This window comes from Microtus pennsylvanicus, chromosome 12, assembly GCF_037038515.1.
Source record: "Microtus pennsylvanicus isolate mMicPen1 chromosome 12, mMicPen1.hap1, whole genome shotgun sequence".
NCBI lineage: Eukaryota > Metazoa > Chordata > Mammalia > Rodentia > Cricetidae > Microtus > Microtus pennsylvanicus.
Genome location: NC_134590.1, coordinates 61175668 through 61190089, shown reverse-complemented (window position 1 = coordinate 61190089; position 14422 = coordinate 61175668). Strand labels below are relative to the sequence as shown.

Below are 14422 nucleotides of genomic sequence, written 5' to 3'. Positions count from 1 at the left end.
TGCATGTCCACAACCCACACACGTATGTATCCTAGTTTGCCTTTTGGCCAGCCCAGGGGTTCTTGCCTCTGAGATAACTCTGTGGTGTCTTCCCGGCAGATATACCCATATGACTCCCTCATCGTAACCAACCGAATCCGGGTGAAACTGCCCAAAGATGTGGACCGGACGAGGCTGGAGGTAAGGCAAGGTAGGGAGGTATCTGTTGAGACTCTATAGAGCTCGGCCATGAGATCAGGTTCCACACACGTAAACACCAGGAGATGGTGCCACCGTGGTGACAGCACAGGGCAGTGTGAGTAAAGTGGCTGTGCAGAGCCTGTGGGACGTGACCCTGGCAGGGACAGTATTGTAGCGGCGTACTGGCTTTCCTCGGCTGGCCTGTCATGTGCCCTTGAGCCTTAATCTCTGCTTACGATGAAAACCCAGAGTGGCTTAAGCGTGTCATTGTGTAGTCTGAGGTTTTTTGGACCTGGGCCCTGGCAAACAGTAGTTCCTCCGCACAGGGAGGGGGCAGCAGAAAAGAGATGAGGTGACCTGGCTGCTGCATGGGGAGGTGGTGCCCCCTTCGACCAATGGGTACTTGACCCATAGTGACTTTCACTGGAAAGCAATGAATTCACGTGACTGAAGGGCCCTTTTGGGTATCGCTGGATCTAGGACCGAGAGTATTTGCATATCCAGTGGCTGTGCTCCTTCTACACCGGCTCCCTCAGAGCTTAAGCTCCATCTCTCTCTCATCTGTCTTCATACAACCTGCACTGAACCTCTGGGTGGTCATTGCCCCACCCCACCCTTAACCCAACCAGTTCTACCCAGGGCATATCATGGCCTGAGCAACCAGCTTACCTGGAGTTAAGGGGGCAGCTGGTGTCACCTGAGCTGGGGAGACCCAGGTTGTTCCTGGAAGAAACTGAGACCTGCCATCTGAGATGGAAAGAGGCTGCTGGGCAACAGGCAGGTGGCAAGTGTCCACTGCAGGGAGGGTCAGGGAGGGGACAAGACAGCATAGCAAAACACAGCAAGATCGCCAATAAGTAGTCACTCAGAGCAGCCAGTCTACATGGTACATATCCATCATACCAGCCAAGGAACCTGGAGCCAGAGCTCACTGCAAACAAGAAAGGCCCCGGGAACATTTTTGTGTATTTTGATGGGCATATCATTCATGGGAAGGGCCAACAGCTAGGTTGGTTAGGAAGCTGTATGAGATTGGCAGGGTATGGAGAGCCTGGAGGACACTAAAGGGCAGGTTTCTGCCTATGGTCTTGGAGAGTGGGCTTCATGAGTTCTTGCCTGGGTGTCAGTTATGACATTGGCTTCAATGGACAGTGGGACGTCTTGCTCTCTGGCTGAAGCTGGGCTTGTTGGTGATGGGGTCATGGCCAAGAGTACTGCTAACTGTATAAAGGAGTGCAGCTGGTCATTGGCAGTTCATGGGTCAGGATCAGGGTCAGCCTATAGGGATCCTATTTGCTTTGTGTCTTGGCTCCTTAAAAGGTGTGTCCTTGTGGGTAAGTTACTGAGGGTTCTTGGACTAAATTCTTTACCCTTAGATGATGCTCGGAGCTCAGATGACATCAGTAGTAACTCCTCCATTCTCTTGAGAGTCTGCCAGGGCTCCCTGTTCCCTGTAGGGCTGGGGTGTGTCTCAGGTGACTTTTACTTTGCTTGTGTGTTTGCTGAAGCCAACTGTAGCCTAGGGAGGGGATTAAACCTTTCAGATCCAGGTGAACACACCCAAGAGTATGACTCTTAGCTATCTTCCCCTTCAAGCTTAGCCAGCCCCAGGAATTGGAGCAGTTACCAGAGTGGGGCGGGCACATCTGTCTTTTCTTCCTCATCAGCTTGGGGACAGGGATTTGGCCCTGGAAGGGGTGTGGTGGGTTCTCTTACAGTAACAGACTCCCCCCACTCCCACCCCATGGGAGAGAGCTTTAGTTTTATAACTGAAACCAAATTATAACTTGTAAAGATCCATAAAGCCAAAAAGAGGAATGGGAAGGGGAAACGCCTTCTGGAAGTCCCCATTGCTATCTCTTCAGAGCGGACAAGCTTCCACAAATCTCTCTCACATGACTCAGACAGTAACTGAGTTGTCTTTCAGGTAAAGAAGGCTCACTCACTATATACTCAGCTCAACACCTGCTTCTCCCCTGAGATTTGACACAGACCTTTTCTGTTCCAGTCCATGGGATTCTGCCCCCATCTGGCCAAGAAGTCACAGGAAGGCTGGCTTCCTGAAGGGCCCTTAGGATAGTGTTGCCACTCACAGCTGGACAGTTGTAAGCATTTAAATGAAGGCGCAGAGATACTTAATTGAGCAGGTGGCCACCTGTGTGCCTCCCATCCTCTAAACTGAGTGATACCCCTGCATATACCTAGATTGCCATGGAGAAGGGCATGGATGTGGTCCAAAATGATGATTTCCGGAAACAGGAAGAAGTAGTGTTGTATACAACCCTGTACATGGACGGAGGGCTGTGTAGTCAGCTGGGGGAGAAAAGTGCTTTCGTAGTGCCCTGATTGGCAGACGTAGACAGCATGAACATGGCTTAGCATGGCAGATAATGCTGCTGTCCCTTCTGTGTGGTCGGCTGCATTCCAAGCACATGGCATATTTTAACACTTCTTTCACAACATCACGAGGCACCCAGATGGCTTCCAGGGCCATGGTATCCAAGAGGCGGAGATGGGATTCAGCACTTGTAGCCGCTCTGCTAGCCGATCTTCTAGATCAATTACAGTATGTAGATGAATTGCCAAACAAACCTGTCTTCAACTTGTTTTTCTCATTATATTTTCTCACAACTATAAAGATTGACACATATACCTTAGAAACATGCATTCATATACATGCACACAAACACACAGACATATACAAACATACATGTGCAGGTGCGGAACACATGCCAAGGCACATGCTCAGAGGAGAGCTTCACAAATCCTGGGACTTCTGAGATGTGGCAACTCAAGAGGCTGAGCTTACTTCCTCTCCTTTGGTTCTTACAGCTTTCAACACATTGGCTGAGCCCCAACCACATTTTCTAGGGCAACCATTTTCTCATAGACAGTAACTGGATGATAACCATGCCTCCCCAACACCTTTGCAGTAACATATAGTCGATGTTTGATCAAACCCCCAGCCCTGGGGCTTAGAAGAATTGGTATATACAATGTATATATCAAGAAAGGCGGGTGAGGTGCTGGAGGGGCTCCTGTCTGCAGCTAAGGTTATGTGGCCACGTTGATGTGCCACTCAACGGTGGGCGGCTCCTGGGTTGGGGTTCTGAGTTCTTTCTGTGGGCCCCCAGGGTCTGCTGACTAGGAAGAGGCTGCTGCAGAGGGTCTGGGTTTTCCCTGCTGGTCCTCACATACCCCTTAGGCTAACTGCCTGTGTTTGTTGGTGCAATAATCCCAGGGTGACTCCACCTAGGAAGCGAGGACCCTGAGGTTCACGTGTCCTTTCCCTGCTCAAACTTGTCCATTCAGTATGATGAGGACAGAGCACCTTGAACCCTGATGGCCAAGGGTGACCATGAGAAGTTCAGAGCCCTCAGGTCAGGCCCCCAGGCTCTTCCTGATCCAGGCGGAGAAGCACTTGAGGACTGTGTGAGAGGACAGATAGACTTGGGCAGGGGCTCTGGTGGATGCCAGCTGCCAGGGAGCTCACTGTGGAGCTGGTGACAGAGGCAGGTGACAGAAGGGGCGCTAGAGGACAACAGTCACACATGTGTCCCCCTGAGGAACAGAGACCTAGTGCCCTTCTGGAGCCGAGTCAACCAGGTTAGCTGGACTTGGTGCAGGGAACTCTGTGTGACCTTGGGTACCACAATTCAGGCACCCTCAACTCAGGAGGAGCTGACATTTGAGTCAAGGCCTAGAGAAATTGGAGATGTTGCTGGTGACTCAGGGAGAAAGGTGCTGAAGGCCCTAGGACTTCCTACCACACAGCGATATCCCCCAGAAGTGAGACTGGCCCGCTCTCTGGAAGGCACCAAGAGGGTCTCCCTTCTTGTAGCTATGGAAGAAGCTTGGAGTCCTTGGCACTGGCAGCACCTGAGGAGCCAGGGGCCAGGGAAAAGCTGAGCTAAAACAGCTCCATGGGTCCCTGTAGTTAGCTATACCTCATAGTTCTTCCTCCAAGAGAGGGCACTTAGAGAACCAGAGGCCCTAGACCAGGAGACACACAATAGATCCTCTGCCAGGCACTAACTCTTCTGATTCTTACCCACACTCTGGAACTCAACAGAACTTGGGCAATCAAGTCCTAGTCCCCTCCAAGATGAGCAAATACCCCAGGAACTGGGGATGTGGCGGGGCGAGGGCCACTGGCCTCAGGTCTTTCCCTGCCAGCTGTCTTGCCACCCCCACCACTCCAGTCAATGCCCCTTCCATTTTCTCACTTGTAACCAGCTCTCCTGGGCTGTGCAGGGAGCATCCCACAGAATATGACAGGAGTTTGAAGCGAGCCTTTATTACATAGTAAGCTCAATTCTTGCCTGGATTGCACAGTGAGGCCTTGTCTCAAACAACAACCAACAAAACCAGGGACCAAAACCTCCAGCCAGCTCCCCAACACTTCCACCTCTGGTGGTCCTCTTAAACTGGTCTCATCCCAGCCCACCAGGCACCCTTTCCTCTTAGTGCCCTTGGCCTCTCTGAGAGCCTCCTCCAGTAAGTCAGAAGAGAGGGAGCAGACCTCAATGTGCTCTGGTAAGACAACACAGGATCTTCTACGTCTTGGTTGTCTAGAAGTGACCTTCTCAGCCCATCAAGTCACCCTGATCTCACCAGGCAGATGTTTCCTTTCCACCTCTGGGAGGCTTGGTGGAGGCTGTGAACGTGGCTGTGTGCCTGTGTGTGACTCCAGGCCTGTCTTCTAGATCACCCACTCCCGGGTTTCTAAAACTCAGAGCACGCAACACAATTTCAGTAACAAGATTTAGTTTTTATGCTTTTCAGAGATTACAGCATTCTCTAGCCCATTCTGAGACAAGATCCCCTAGAGTGCAGCTTGTCCTTGAACTTGCTATGTAGCCAAGGCTGGCCTTAAACTCCTGATCCTTCTGCCTCAGTTTACCAAATGCTGAGATTGCCCACGTGTGTCCCCACACCCATCTCTCATCATTTTTCGCTCTTGATCATTACAACGACCTTTGGTGTCTTTGCTTTAAAGTGGTGGAAACTGTACTCTTTTTTGCCAACATTTTTTTTAATTGTGGCAAAATTCGCTGCTTTTAGCATTTTGAAGTGTGCAACTCATGCATCTGCACCCTTCCAGTTTCACAACCATCATTGCCATCTGGGTCCAGAATGTTTTCATCCCCCAGAAAGGAAACCCCCACGCCCTTCATCAGTCAAAGCACCCACCCCTCTCATCCACACCCCGCCCCCAGCAATCCACTCTGTTTCTTCCAGGCCTGCTCTGGACATTTCATTCAGCGGAGTCATGCCATGTGCGGTACATTTGGCTCTTCGCACTTGGCCTGATGTTTTTGAGGCCTATAGCTTCATGTTATTCTGAGTTTAATGATACTGCACTGCATCTTATTTTCCCACTGTCAAAAGTTGGCTTGTTTCTGCGTTTGACCCTTGGGACGAATGCAGTGAAGGTGGGCACTTGAGGACCGTGGGAGTCCCTATCTCTGTTCTGGGTGTGTGCTTCGGGCAGGAGAGCTGTTATCCCTCACTCCATTACTTTGTTGAGGACCTGCCCCCTTCTTTCCCATAACAGTCAAGAGGTCCTGCTGGGGAAGGAAGTTGGCAGGAGACTGTCCTAGCTAGGCCTACTCCCTCTTACTTTCTTGCTACCCTTTTCTATCTCCAGCTTCCCTCCTTTCTCCCTGCTGAGCTGAGGGGAAGGGAGGGGCCTAGGGGATTATCTTAGGTCACTTGAGTGTGCCTCAAGGAACATGAAGTGGTTTTTTTTTTCTTTTCCTCTATTTTCTTAGAAGGGTGTGTGGGTAGTGAAACGGGGTCTCGACCCAGACTGGCCTTGAACTAGAGGATGACATTAAACTCCTGACCCTCGGCCTACACTTCCCAAATGGTAGCCTTACAGGTGTGCACCTCCAAACTCGGCTGAGAAGTGACTCCTCAGCCTGGCGTGTGAGGCGGCTGTGAGAATAACGGGCCAGGAGTGCTCAAGGGACAGCCCACATTATAATATGGGGATCTATCAGGATTGTTCTTACTATTGGGGACCACCATGAGCAAAGCCAGAACCCATGCACACAATCACAGCTGGTCCTAATACTAAATGCTGACCAGCTCTGACTCTACCCACCCAATCCCCAAAACATCAGCGGGGGGGCATGGTGCAGGTGTTCAGACTTCCTCTCAGAAGCCCCACGGAGGTGCTGACATTTTTTAGCCCCGCACACCCCAACTCAGGAGTCGGACTCAGTGACTCAGAATGACGGTTTGGGACCACATGTCAGAGCCAAGGTGAGGGAGGGTTTGCGCCATGGCCTGGGCCCAGCTTGACTTCTTGCTGCATGGTCACCTGTCTTAGGTAGGGGCTTTGTTGCTGCGATGGAACATCATGACTAAAAGCAACTTGGGGGAGGAGAGGGTTTATCTGGCTTACACTTCCATTCACTGTTTATCATCAGAGGAAGTCAGGACAGGAACTCAAGCAGGGCAGGAACCTGGAGGCAGGAGCTATGGAGGTCATGGAGGAGAGTTGCATATTGAATTGTTCACCATGGCTTGCTCAACCAGCTTTTTTGTAGAACCCAGGACCACCAGTCCAGAGATGACACCACCCACAATGGGCTGGGCCCTCCCCCATCGATCACTAATTAAGAAAATGTTCTGCAGGCTTCAGATCCGCCTGCCTCTGCCTCCCGAGTGCTGGGATTAAAGGCATGTGCCACCACCACCCGGTGGATTTTCTTTTTTTGTTTTGTTTTTCGAGACAGGGTTTCTCTGTGGTTTTGGAGCCTGTCCTGGAACTAGCACTTGTAGACCAGGCTGGTCTCAAACTCACAGAGATCCACCTGCCTCTGCCTCCCGAGTGCTGGGATTAAAGGCGTGCGCCACCACCGCCCGGCCTCCGGTGGATTTTCTTAATTGAGGTCCCTCCTCTCAGATGACTTCAGCTTGTGTTGAGCTGACATAAGACTAGCCAGCACATACCCCTTGGCTTTCTCAGCTGGGAGATGGGAGTAGAACAGAATACACTGTTTTAATAGTCGCGATCCCAATTAAAGAAAGCAGTCAATGAGTCAGCCTATAGGAGTCTACAGCCCAAAGGCTCCGAGCAGGCAGGAGTCCTGTTGCAGGGCATAGCTATTGAACTTGGCCACAGGGAACTTTTGTCCATGGGAATCGGTAGTCAAGGGTGATATGGCAGCCCCATGCTAGTCCCTGTGTATTCCTACCAAGACTGCCCTCTGGGCTTTGTTTCTTTCGCTGCAAAGAAGCCCTGGACATGCCAACGAGGTCACTCATCCTCAGTGGCAGCCCTGCTCCACGGAAGAGCCACAGGGAGCTGGCTTGGCAGGCTTGCTGCTGCAAAGCTGTACGCAGATTTCTAGGGCAAAAGCTGCAGAGCCTGCAGTCATGATGGGCCAGGCTTGGCCGCTGGCCCTAGCACGACCGCTCAGCGGTGGAGTGAGACAAAGGTCAGTTTGCAGCTGCCTTGGGAAGATGGAGAGCAAGCCTTCCAGCCATCCCGGGCACTGACGTGATCTAGCTGTAGATCTGGAGCAGCTGGAGAACCGGACCAGGATGAGAGGGGAGCGGACGTGCTCAGTCCTGGTCCAGCAGTGGCCTGCTTGGTCACTGTGTCACTTCTGGTTCTGCCAGGTGGTCAGAAGTCCTTCTCGCTTGAGGGACAAGAAGGTTCCCGTGAGGCAATTTTGGGGTTGGGAGACTGTGTGATTTTATCATGGGGATGTGTTTGTGAGTCTCTGTTATTCCTGGAATCCAAGGTAACTCTAGGCTAAGAACAAGGACTGGAGACATTCAGGCTCCTTTTCTGTCTGGAGCGGGACACAGTAAACACTGGCCTAGAAGCCTCAGCTCTTATCTTTGCACTGATCGTCCTCAAGGGTCATAGATAGGCTGGGTAGCCTTGCATGGTTAAGCCTGTGCACAGAACTAAGTAGGAGCTGGACCCAAAGGACAGGCACAGAATGCAAAGGGGCCAGGCCTCTGCGCTGCCTTTACGACAGAGGTCCAGGTGAGAAGCCAGTGTTTCTCAGAATGTAGGCAACTTCTTCTCAAGTCCAGTTTCAAGCACCACTCACTGACTGTCCCTGTTTTCCCTTGTCTGAAGAGACACCTGTCACCTGAGGAGTTCCAAGAAGTGTTTGGGATGAGCATCGAAGAGTTTGACCGCCTGGCCCTGTGGAAGAGGAATGACCTCAAGAAGAAAGCCCTGCTCTTCTGACAGCCGCCAGCGTCTTTCCAGGAGCCTGTTGGGGGGCAGAGCCGAAGGACCCCACTGCCCCTCTCCCAGATCCCCCTCCTGCACTTTTCCTCTGCTTCTCTGTGTCAGTGAGGCAGGCGGGGTGCCTGAGGGAGGCGGGGTGGGGCCAGGCCCCGAGGAGCATCCAGCAGGCATGGTACCTTCTGCAGCAAGGATGCTCCCCCCTGTAGTTTAGGGCCAGGTGCCAGCTTGACTCGCTCCTTCCCGCCACAACCTGAGATCAGGGCAATGCCGCAGCCAGCTATCGTAGGAGATGGGCCAGAGCATTCGGCCAGCCCAGCACCTTCCCAGTGCCCTGGTGTGTGGTGTGCCCACGCCTGTGCTAGGCACTTGGACAAAGATGTGTCCAGGAGGCGGGTGAAAGGCTCGCCAGTGCCAGACCCTGACACAGCAGGGGTGGTAAGCGTGACACTCCTCAGAGCATGAACAGGATGCAGGCGGGCTGAGGCAGGGGAGCCAGGCCCATGTCCGAGAGGCAGTGGGACTGTGATGTTTTGCCGTTATTGTGATGGATCTTTTCTGGGGAATGAATGTCGACCTGACAGGGTGCCCCCGACTAGTGCTCTGTGTACTGTGCCCTTCCAAAATCACCCCCTTAGTTGCCTAAATGATATCTTTCAAGTTCCACAGAAGTTTTTATTTTATTAAAAAGTATCGCTTCCTTACACATAAGAAGACATATATGCAGAGTTTAGTTTTACGGTCCCTCCGAAGAGGATCGCCTCCGCCTTACACCCCCACTGTGCAGGCCTCTGTGCAGGCCTCTGTTCTTCCCGTCCTCCGCGTTCCTCAGAGGCAGGAGCCCATCTGTTTCCCTTCGTCCCTGCTCCTTTGTATGTATCACACAGACCGCCTCAAAGACAGACTCGCTCAGTAGTGCCGTTTGTAAATACCTGTGAAGTGTATGTCTCCTTTTTCCTCACCGTCGTTTTCCTAAATCTCAAAGAGAAGAGCGCCCCCTGATGGCCAAAGCCCTGGAATAAAGGTTTCCCCACTGTGGCCTTGTCTCACAGGAACCTGACTAGTCTTCTCAGTAAAGACACTCACTGTAGCCCTCACAACATAAAACACACATGTTCAGGAGCCATGCTGTCCCACGCAGCCCCGACACAGGCACTGAGTGCTGCAGGAGAGACGAGTAGAGGTGACGCTTCTTCCAACCTGGGTGTCCATAAGTGGGAGCTAACTAGGACCCTGGTGACAGACATAAGAGAGCATGCCAGCCACAGGGTGTGTGGACACTGTGGTCCTGAGTGACTCTAGCTGTCCCCTCCTCTGGGCTGTCCTTCACACATTCTCACATCCCAGGACACGTTGAGTCTTGTTTCCTGCTGGAGTCCTCACCAGCATGGCTGGGCCATGGAGGGGAACTTTTGGTACTTAATCTGCTTCCTGCCACTTAGCAGTCCGGACCTGCACAACTGGAAAACCCCACCTCCTCACTCATGAGGTGTCATGTCATGTCTGATTCCTGGACACCTGGGAAAATAAACGGTGACACACTGTAACTTGTGAAAGGATAAAATGTGTTCAAGCATGCTTGGTTTCAGAGGCATGGGCAGGGGGTGTGTTCATGGAGCAGGACGGGCCACCTGGGAGGGACTCCTGTTCCATCCAGAGGTGGCCATGAGGGCTGGAGCTCTGGCTTGGTCAGCCTAGGGAGCCAACATCGTGCTAACAGGGTCATCTGCCTACCCTAGGCAGGATGAGGTACTAACTGCTGTTCCGTGGTAAAGGTCCAAAGGGGCCCCCAATGTTCTCCCTGATGTCAGGTCATGCTTTTATAGAGAAGGTGCCGGGGATCAGTCTTGAAAGATGGAGGGACTCGGCAGCATAACAGGACGGAACAGCACTGTAGGATGCTGAGGCTGTGAACGGTGACATAAATTCTGAAAGCTTTGGTGTTTGGAAATGGCTGAGCATGGGGCTGGGGGAAAGGCTGGAAGGAAAGAAAAGGTCAGCAGGGGTCTTTAGGAGTACTGATGGCACCCTGGGGTAAATGTGTCATACTCTCTAATCTTTTACCAATAACTGACAATTCTGATGATCTCGGTGTTTTTTTTTCCATGCTTGCTGTGTTAAGCAGTACCGCGGTCTGCTGCTATTCAAGCAAGAAGCTGGTACATTCATGGTTGGTTCTGTAGTGTGAATTCTAATTGGTTTTAATAATAAAAAAACCTGGAGTCAGATAGTAGGGGGTGAAAGCTGAAAGATCAGAGAAGCAGAGCAGCCAGCCACAAGTTAAGAACTAGTTAAGAACCTCTAGGAAATCCTCAGACCAAAGGGTATCCTATCTCTACAAGTCCTCAGACTGTCTGCCCTATTTACAAAACCTCAGAGTGAATCCTGAGCTCCTGTCTTCTCCCGCCTTATACTCTTCTTTCCACCCAGCCATTTCACTCCTGTCTCCACCTCCCAAGTGTTGGGATTGAAGGCACGTGATTCCCAAGTATCGGAACTAAAAGTGTGAACCACCACTGCTTCTGTTTCTCTTTGAGACTGGATCCATCTATTGTAGCCCAAGGTGGCCTTGAACTCACAGACATCCATCTGCTTTTGCCTCCCAAGTGCTGGGATTAAAGGTGTGTGCCACCACTGCCCAGCCTTTATGGCTAACTCGTGGCTCGCTCTACACTCAGGCAAGTTTCATTTGTTATAACACAAACAAAATATCACCACCTTGTTTCCTCAGTGAGTCTTGGCAATTCCACCTTCCAAGAATTGTCTGTGTCTCTCCTTGGGCACTGCTGTCACTGGATGAGCCAAGGACAGTATGGTGGCAGTATGATAAAGACCTCTGGGTGCAGGTGTATGCCTTTCTGTCTTAGGAATTGTGGTCCATACAACACTTACCACTCATTTTCCAAGTGCCCTATTGTCACCCCACAATCAAGAGCAAAACCTTTGAACAGCAATCTAGTAGTGCCAAATGGCTAGCAGCCTTGAGGCCTGGCTCCAGCCTCAGTGTCCCTGGGCATTCCTGTCCCTACTGGGCAGCTGAATGTCACAACACGTTCTGCTTATCCTGCACTTTCTGGGTGGCATGGCTGTGTCTTGCACACTGGTTTCTCTCCCAGGGAAGCCCTGCTCTTCTTCCCAGCTCCTCTTAGAAATGGCTCAAAGTCACCAGCCTGCCCCAGATTCCTCAAGTACCTTCCTCGTACCTTTCTGTGTGTTCCACAGTCTTGTGTGTGTGTGTATGAATATACAGGTACTACCTGGTTGTGGAGACCAGAGGTTGACATTGGGAGTGTTCCCTGGTTGCTCTCTATCTTAATTATTTTTAAGAATTGTATTTATTATTCCTCAGTTACATGGGCGTGCACAAGCGCATGCACACACACACACACACACGCATGCACATTCATATAATGTGTTTCCCTCTCATGTCCTCTTCTTCCTGCCAAATCTCAACTGTCCACCACTAAGTCCCTCGCTGACCTTCGTAACTTTTTATTATAAATTTTAATCTAATTAACATTAATTATTAATGTCAATGTTAAATACATATAATTATTAATAAATTAAAATTAATTTAAATTTAAAAATGAATTTAAATTTTTAATATAAATTTCTGTGCTGTGGGAGGTGCACATGCTAATTGCATGCATGGAGAATAAAGGACAACTTGGGGGAGTTGTCTCCTTCCATTATGGGGGGTTTCTAGGATTGACCTCAGGGCATTAGGCTCAGTGGCAAGTGCTCTTACCAGTGGAACCACCTTTCTGGTTCTACTTTATATCTGTGTGTGTGTGTGTGTGTGTGTGCGCGCGTGCACACACGCTCTCTACCATATTTAATTAGTGTTGCTTGCATTGCTCTCTGTAGAGATGGGAATGTGTGTGGTGGGTATTTACTTGAGTAGGAGCAACTTGCCAATGGCTACACTACTCACCGAGGAATTTCTCTCTCTCTCTTTCTTTCTCTCTCTTTCTCTCTCTCTCTCTCTCTCTCTCTCTCTCTCTCTCTCTCTCTCTCTCTCTCTCACACACACACACACACACACACCTGCAGCAATTATTAATTGCCTCTAGCTACTCAGGGAGGGGTAGGGCAAAAGAATACCTCCCCATCCATGCTGGAATGGTGATGGACTCAGACTTCTGTAAATCTCACACAGCCAGCACTGCCATGAGCCTATGGTTGCAGTGGCCACTACATGTCCAGAAGACACCATTTCTTAGTGCTCCTCCCATCCTGACTCTTACATTCTTTCTGCTCTTTCCCCCACAACGTTCCCAGAGCCTTAGAGGAGGTCACATTGATGTCCTGTGTATAGCTGAGCAATCAGTCTGAGTCTCTGCACTAACAGTAGCCCACTACAAAGAAGAGCTTCTCTGGGGCAGGCTGAGAGCAGCATTAATCCATGGTTATAAACATGGCTATTTAGAAGGCAGCTCGATGCTATGCCCCTTTCACAAAGCAACAGCAGCAGGTTCCCACAGGGCCTACGACCTCCCCAGACAAGGGCTCCTGACCAGGTTTGCAGTACGGAGCCCAGATTCTCCACCTTGTTTTTTGAGACAGAATTTCTCACCAGGACCTGGAGCTCACTGCTTAGGCTACAGTGATTGGCTAGTGAGCACAGGGGATCTTCTTGTCCCTGCCTCCCCAGTGCTGGAATTACAGCAATATTGCCTTTTCTGATTTTTTGTTTGTTGTTTTATGTTTTGTTTTAAATGTGGGTGCTGGGATGAAACATAGGCCCTCATTTTTGCAGCTCCAGCACTTTTTGGAGCTCCCGCACCCCTGGAGGTGCTTCATCAGTTCACTGATTGCCCCTTTATCTAGCTCTAAGACTGCAGGCGCAGACTTGCACATCACTAGCCGGACACACATAACGACTGTCCTAGGATGTTTTCTGACCAGGTTGGCACTCAACCACCTCCCGTGCCTACTCTAAACTGTCACGAAGAGTGGTGATGCTAGACCAGCATGGGCCCCATTCCTCTGTGTGATGATGGGAGCATTCTAGAATCATGCTATCTGGCCTGCCACTTATCAATATGAAATATGACCATTGTGGTTTAATTTTAAGTGGCAATCCGTGTGAAGCTAAGTAGTCACATGTGACTTATGGCTGGGCAGCCCCAGTGTCACTGTCCTCACTAGGTCAGGGCCCCTGCCGTTCCCTTTTAGATGTAACTATTTGCACAGCTGGTCCTTTGACAGGATCCATAGTGTACTGTCTGTTCCAGATGTGAGGATGTGTGATGAGGCCCTCATCCTTTAGCAATGGTGACAGCTGCCATCAGAACTCTGGGTCCCTGAATCCCAAGGACCCTCATCATGCAGACATGATGCTTCGTGCTAATAATGCCAGGCAGCAAGATCAGAAAGAAGTTTAGGCCAGCCTGGACTATGTGAGACCTTTTTTCCCTCAAAGGCAAAACAAAAGCATATTTGCCCCTGCAACAGTTGGCAGACTATAATCCCATGACCTCTGCTCACCAGAAAGCATAGAGGGCTTCTTACCCACTAGCAAAAATCCACCAGCCTCCCAAGTCCTGCCAGAGATTTACTGGGCAACCCTGATCCAACACTGTTCCATGAGCTGAGGGCTCTGTCTCATACCAGTGGCGACTCCAGGTGGCTCTCCTTGCTTCTGTCTCACAGGCTGGCTTCCTATGATCTCTCCCTCCCCATGACCCTTTAAGTCTTTCACTGGGGAGGTACCACAGACTCGGGAACTCATTTGTGTTGCTGGTATACTGTCAGGGACCTTGTCTGGGTCAGGGCATAGCTGAGGAGAGGCACAGGGCAAGGCGTGCTACCTCTGAATACTTCTTTGGGCTTGACTGGTTGGCAGCTTCCACACCTGGTCCTTTTTGGTTCGTGGCTTTACTACCTGCACACAGCTGTTTACATCATAGTCATGGGCAATGGCTGCCACTCTGCTCCCTGGGAGTGGGTTAGCAGTCCTGAGCCTCTTACCCTCCCTTGCTTTTCTCCAGTGACTGACCCTGTGTCGAAGCTGGCCAG

The 14422-nt window shown here is 50.8% G+C and overlaps 1 protein-coding gene across 16 annotated transcripts in view; it reads left to right on the top strand.

The window, feature by feature from the left end:
* The window catches only part of Ablim2 (actin binding LIM protein family member 2), a 123791-nt gene extending 113843 nt beyond the window's left edge, over positions 1 to 9948 (top strand). For 15 of the 16 annotated variants that reach the window (XR_012907296.1, XR_012907300.1, XR_012907306.1 and 12 more), the window contains 2 exons: positions 100 to 180; positions 8288 to 9948. Coding sequence is in view for 1 of the 16 variants with exons in the window: in XM_075943794.1 (XP_075799909.1) it covers positions 100 to 180; positions 8288 to 8401 (195 nt within the window). In the remaining 15 variants the exon portion in view is untranslated. The remainder of the gene's footprint in view (positions 1 to 99; positions 181 to 8287) is intronic. The other variant, XM_075943794.1, reaches the window with a different exon arrangement.
* Positions 9949 to 14422: the final 4474 nt, after the last annotated feature.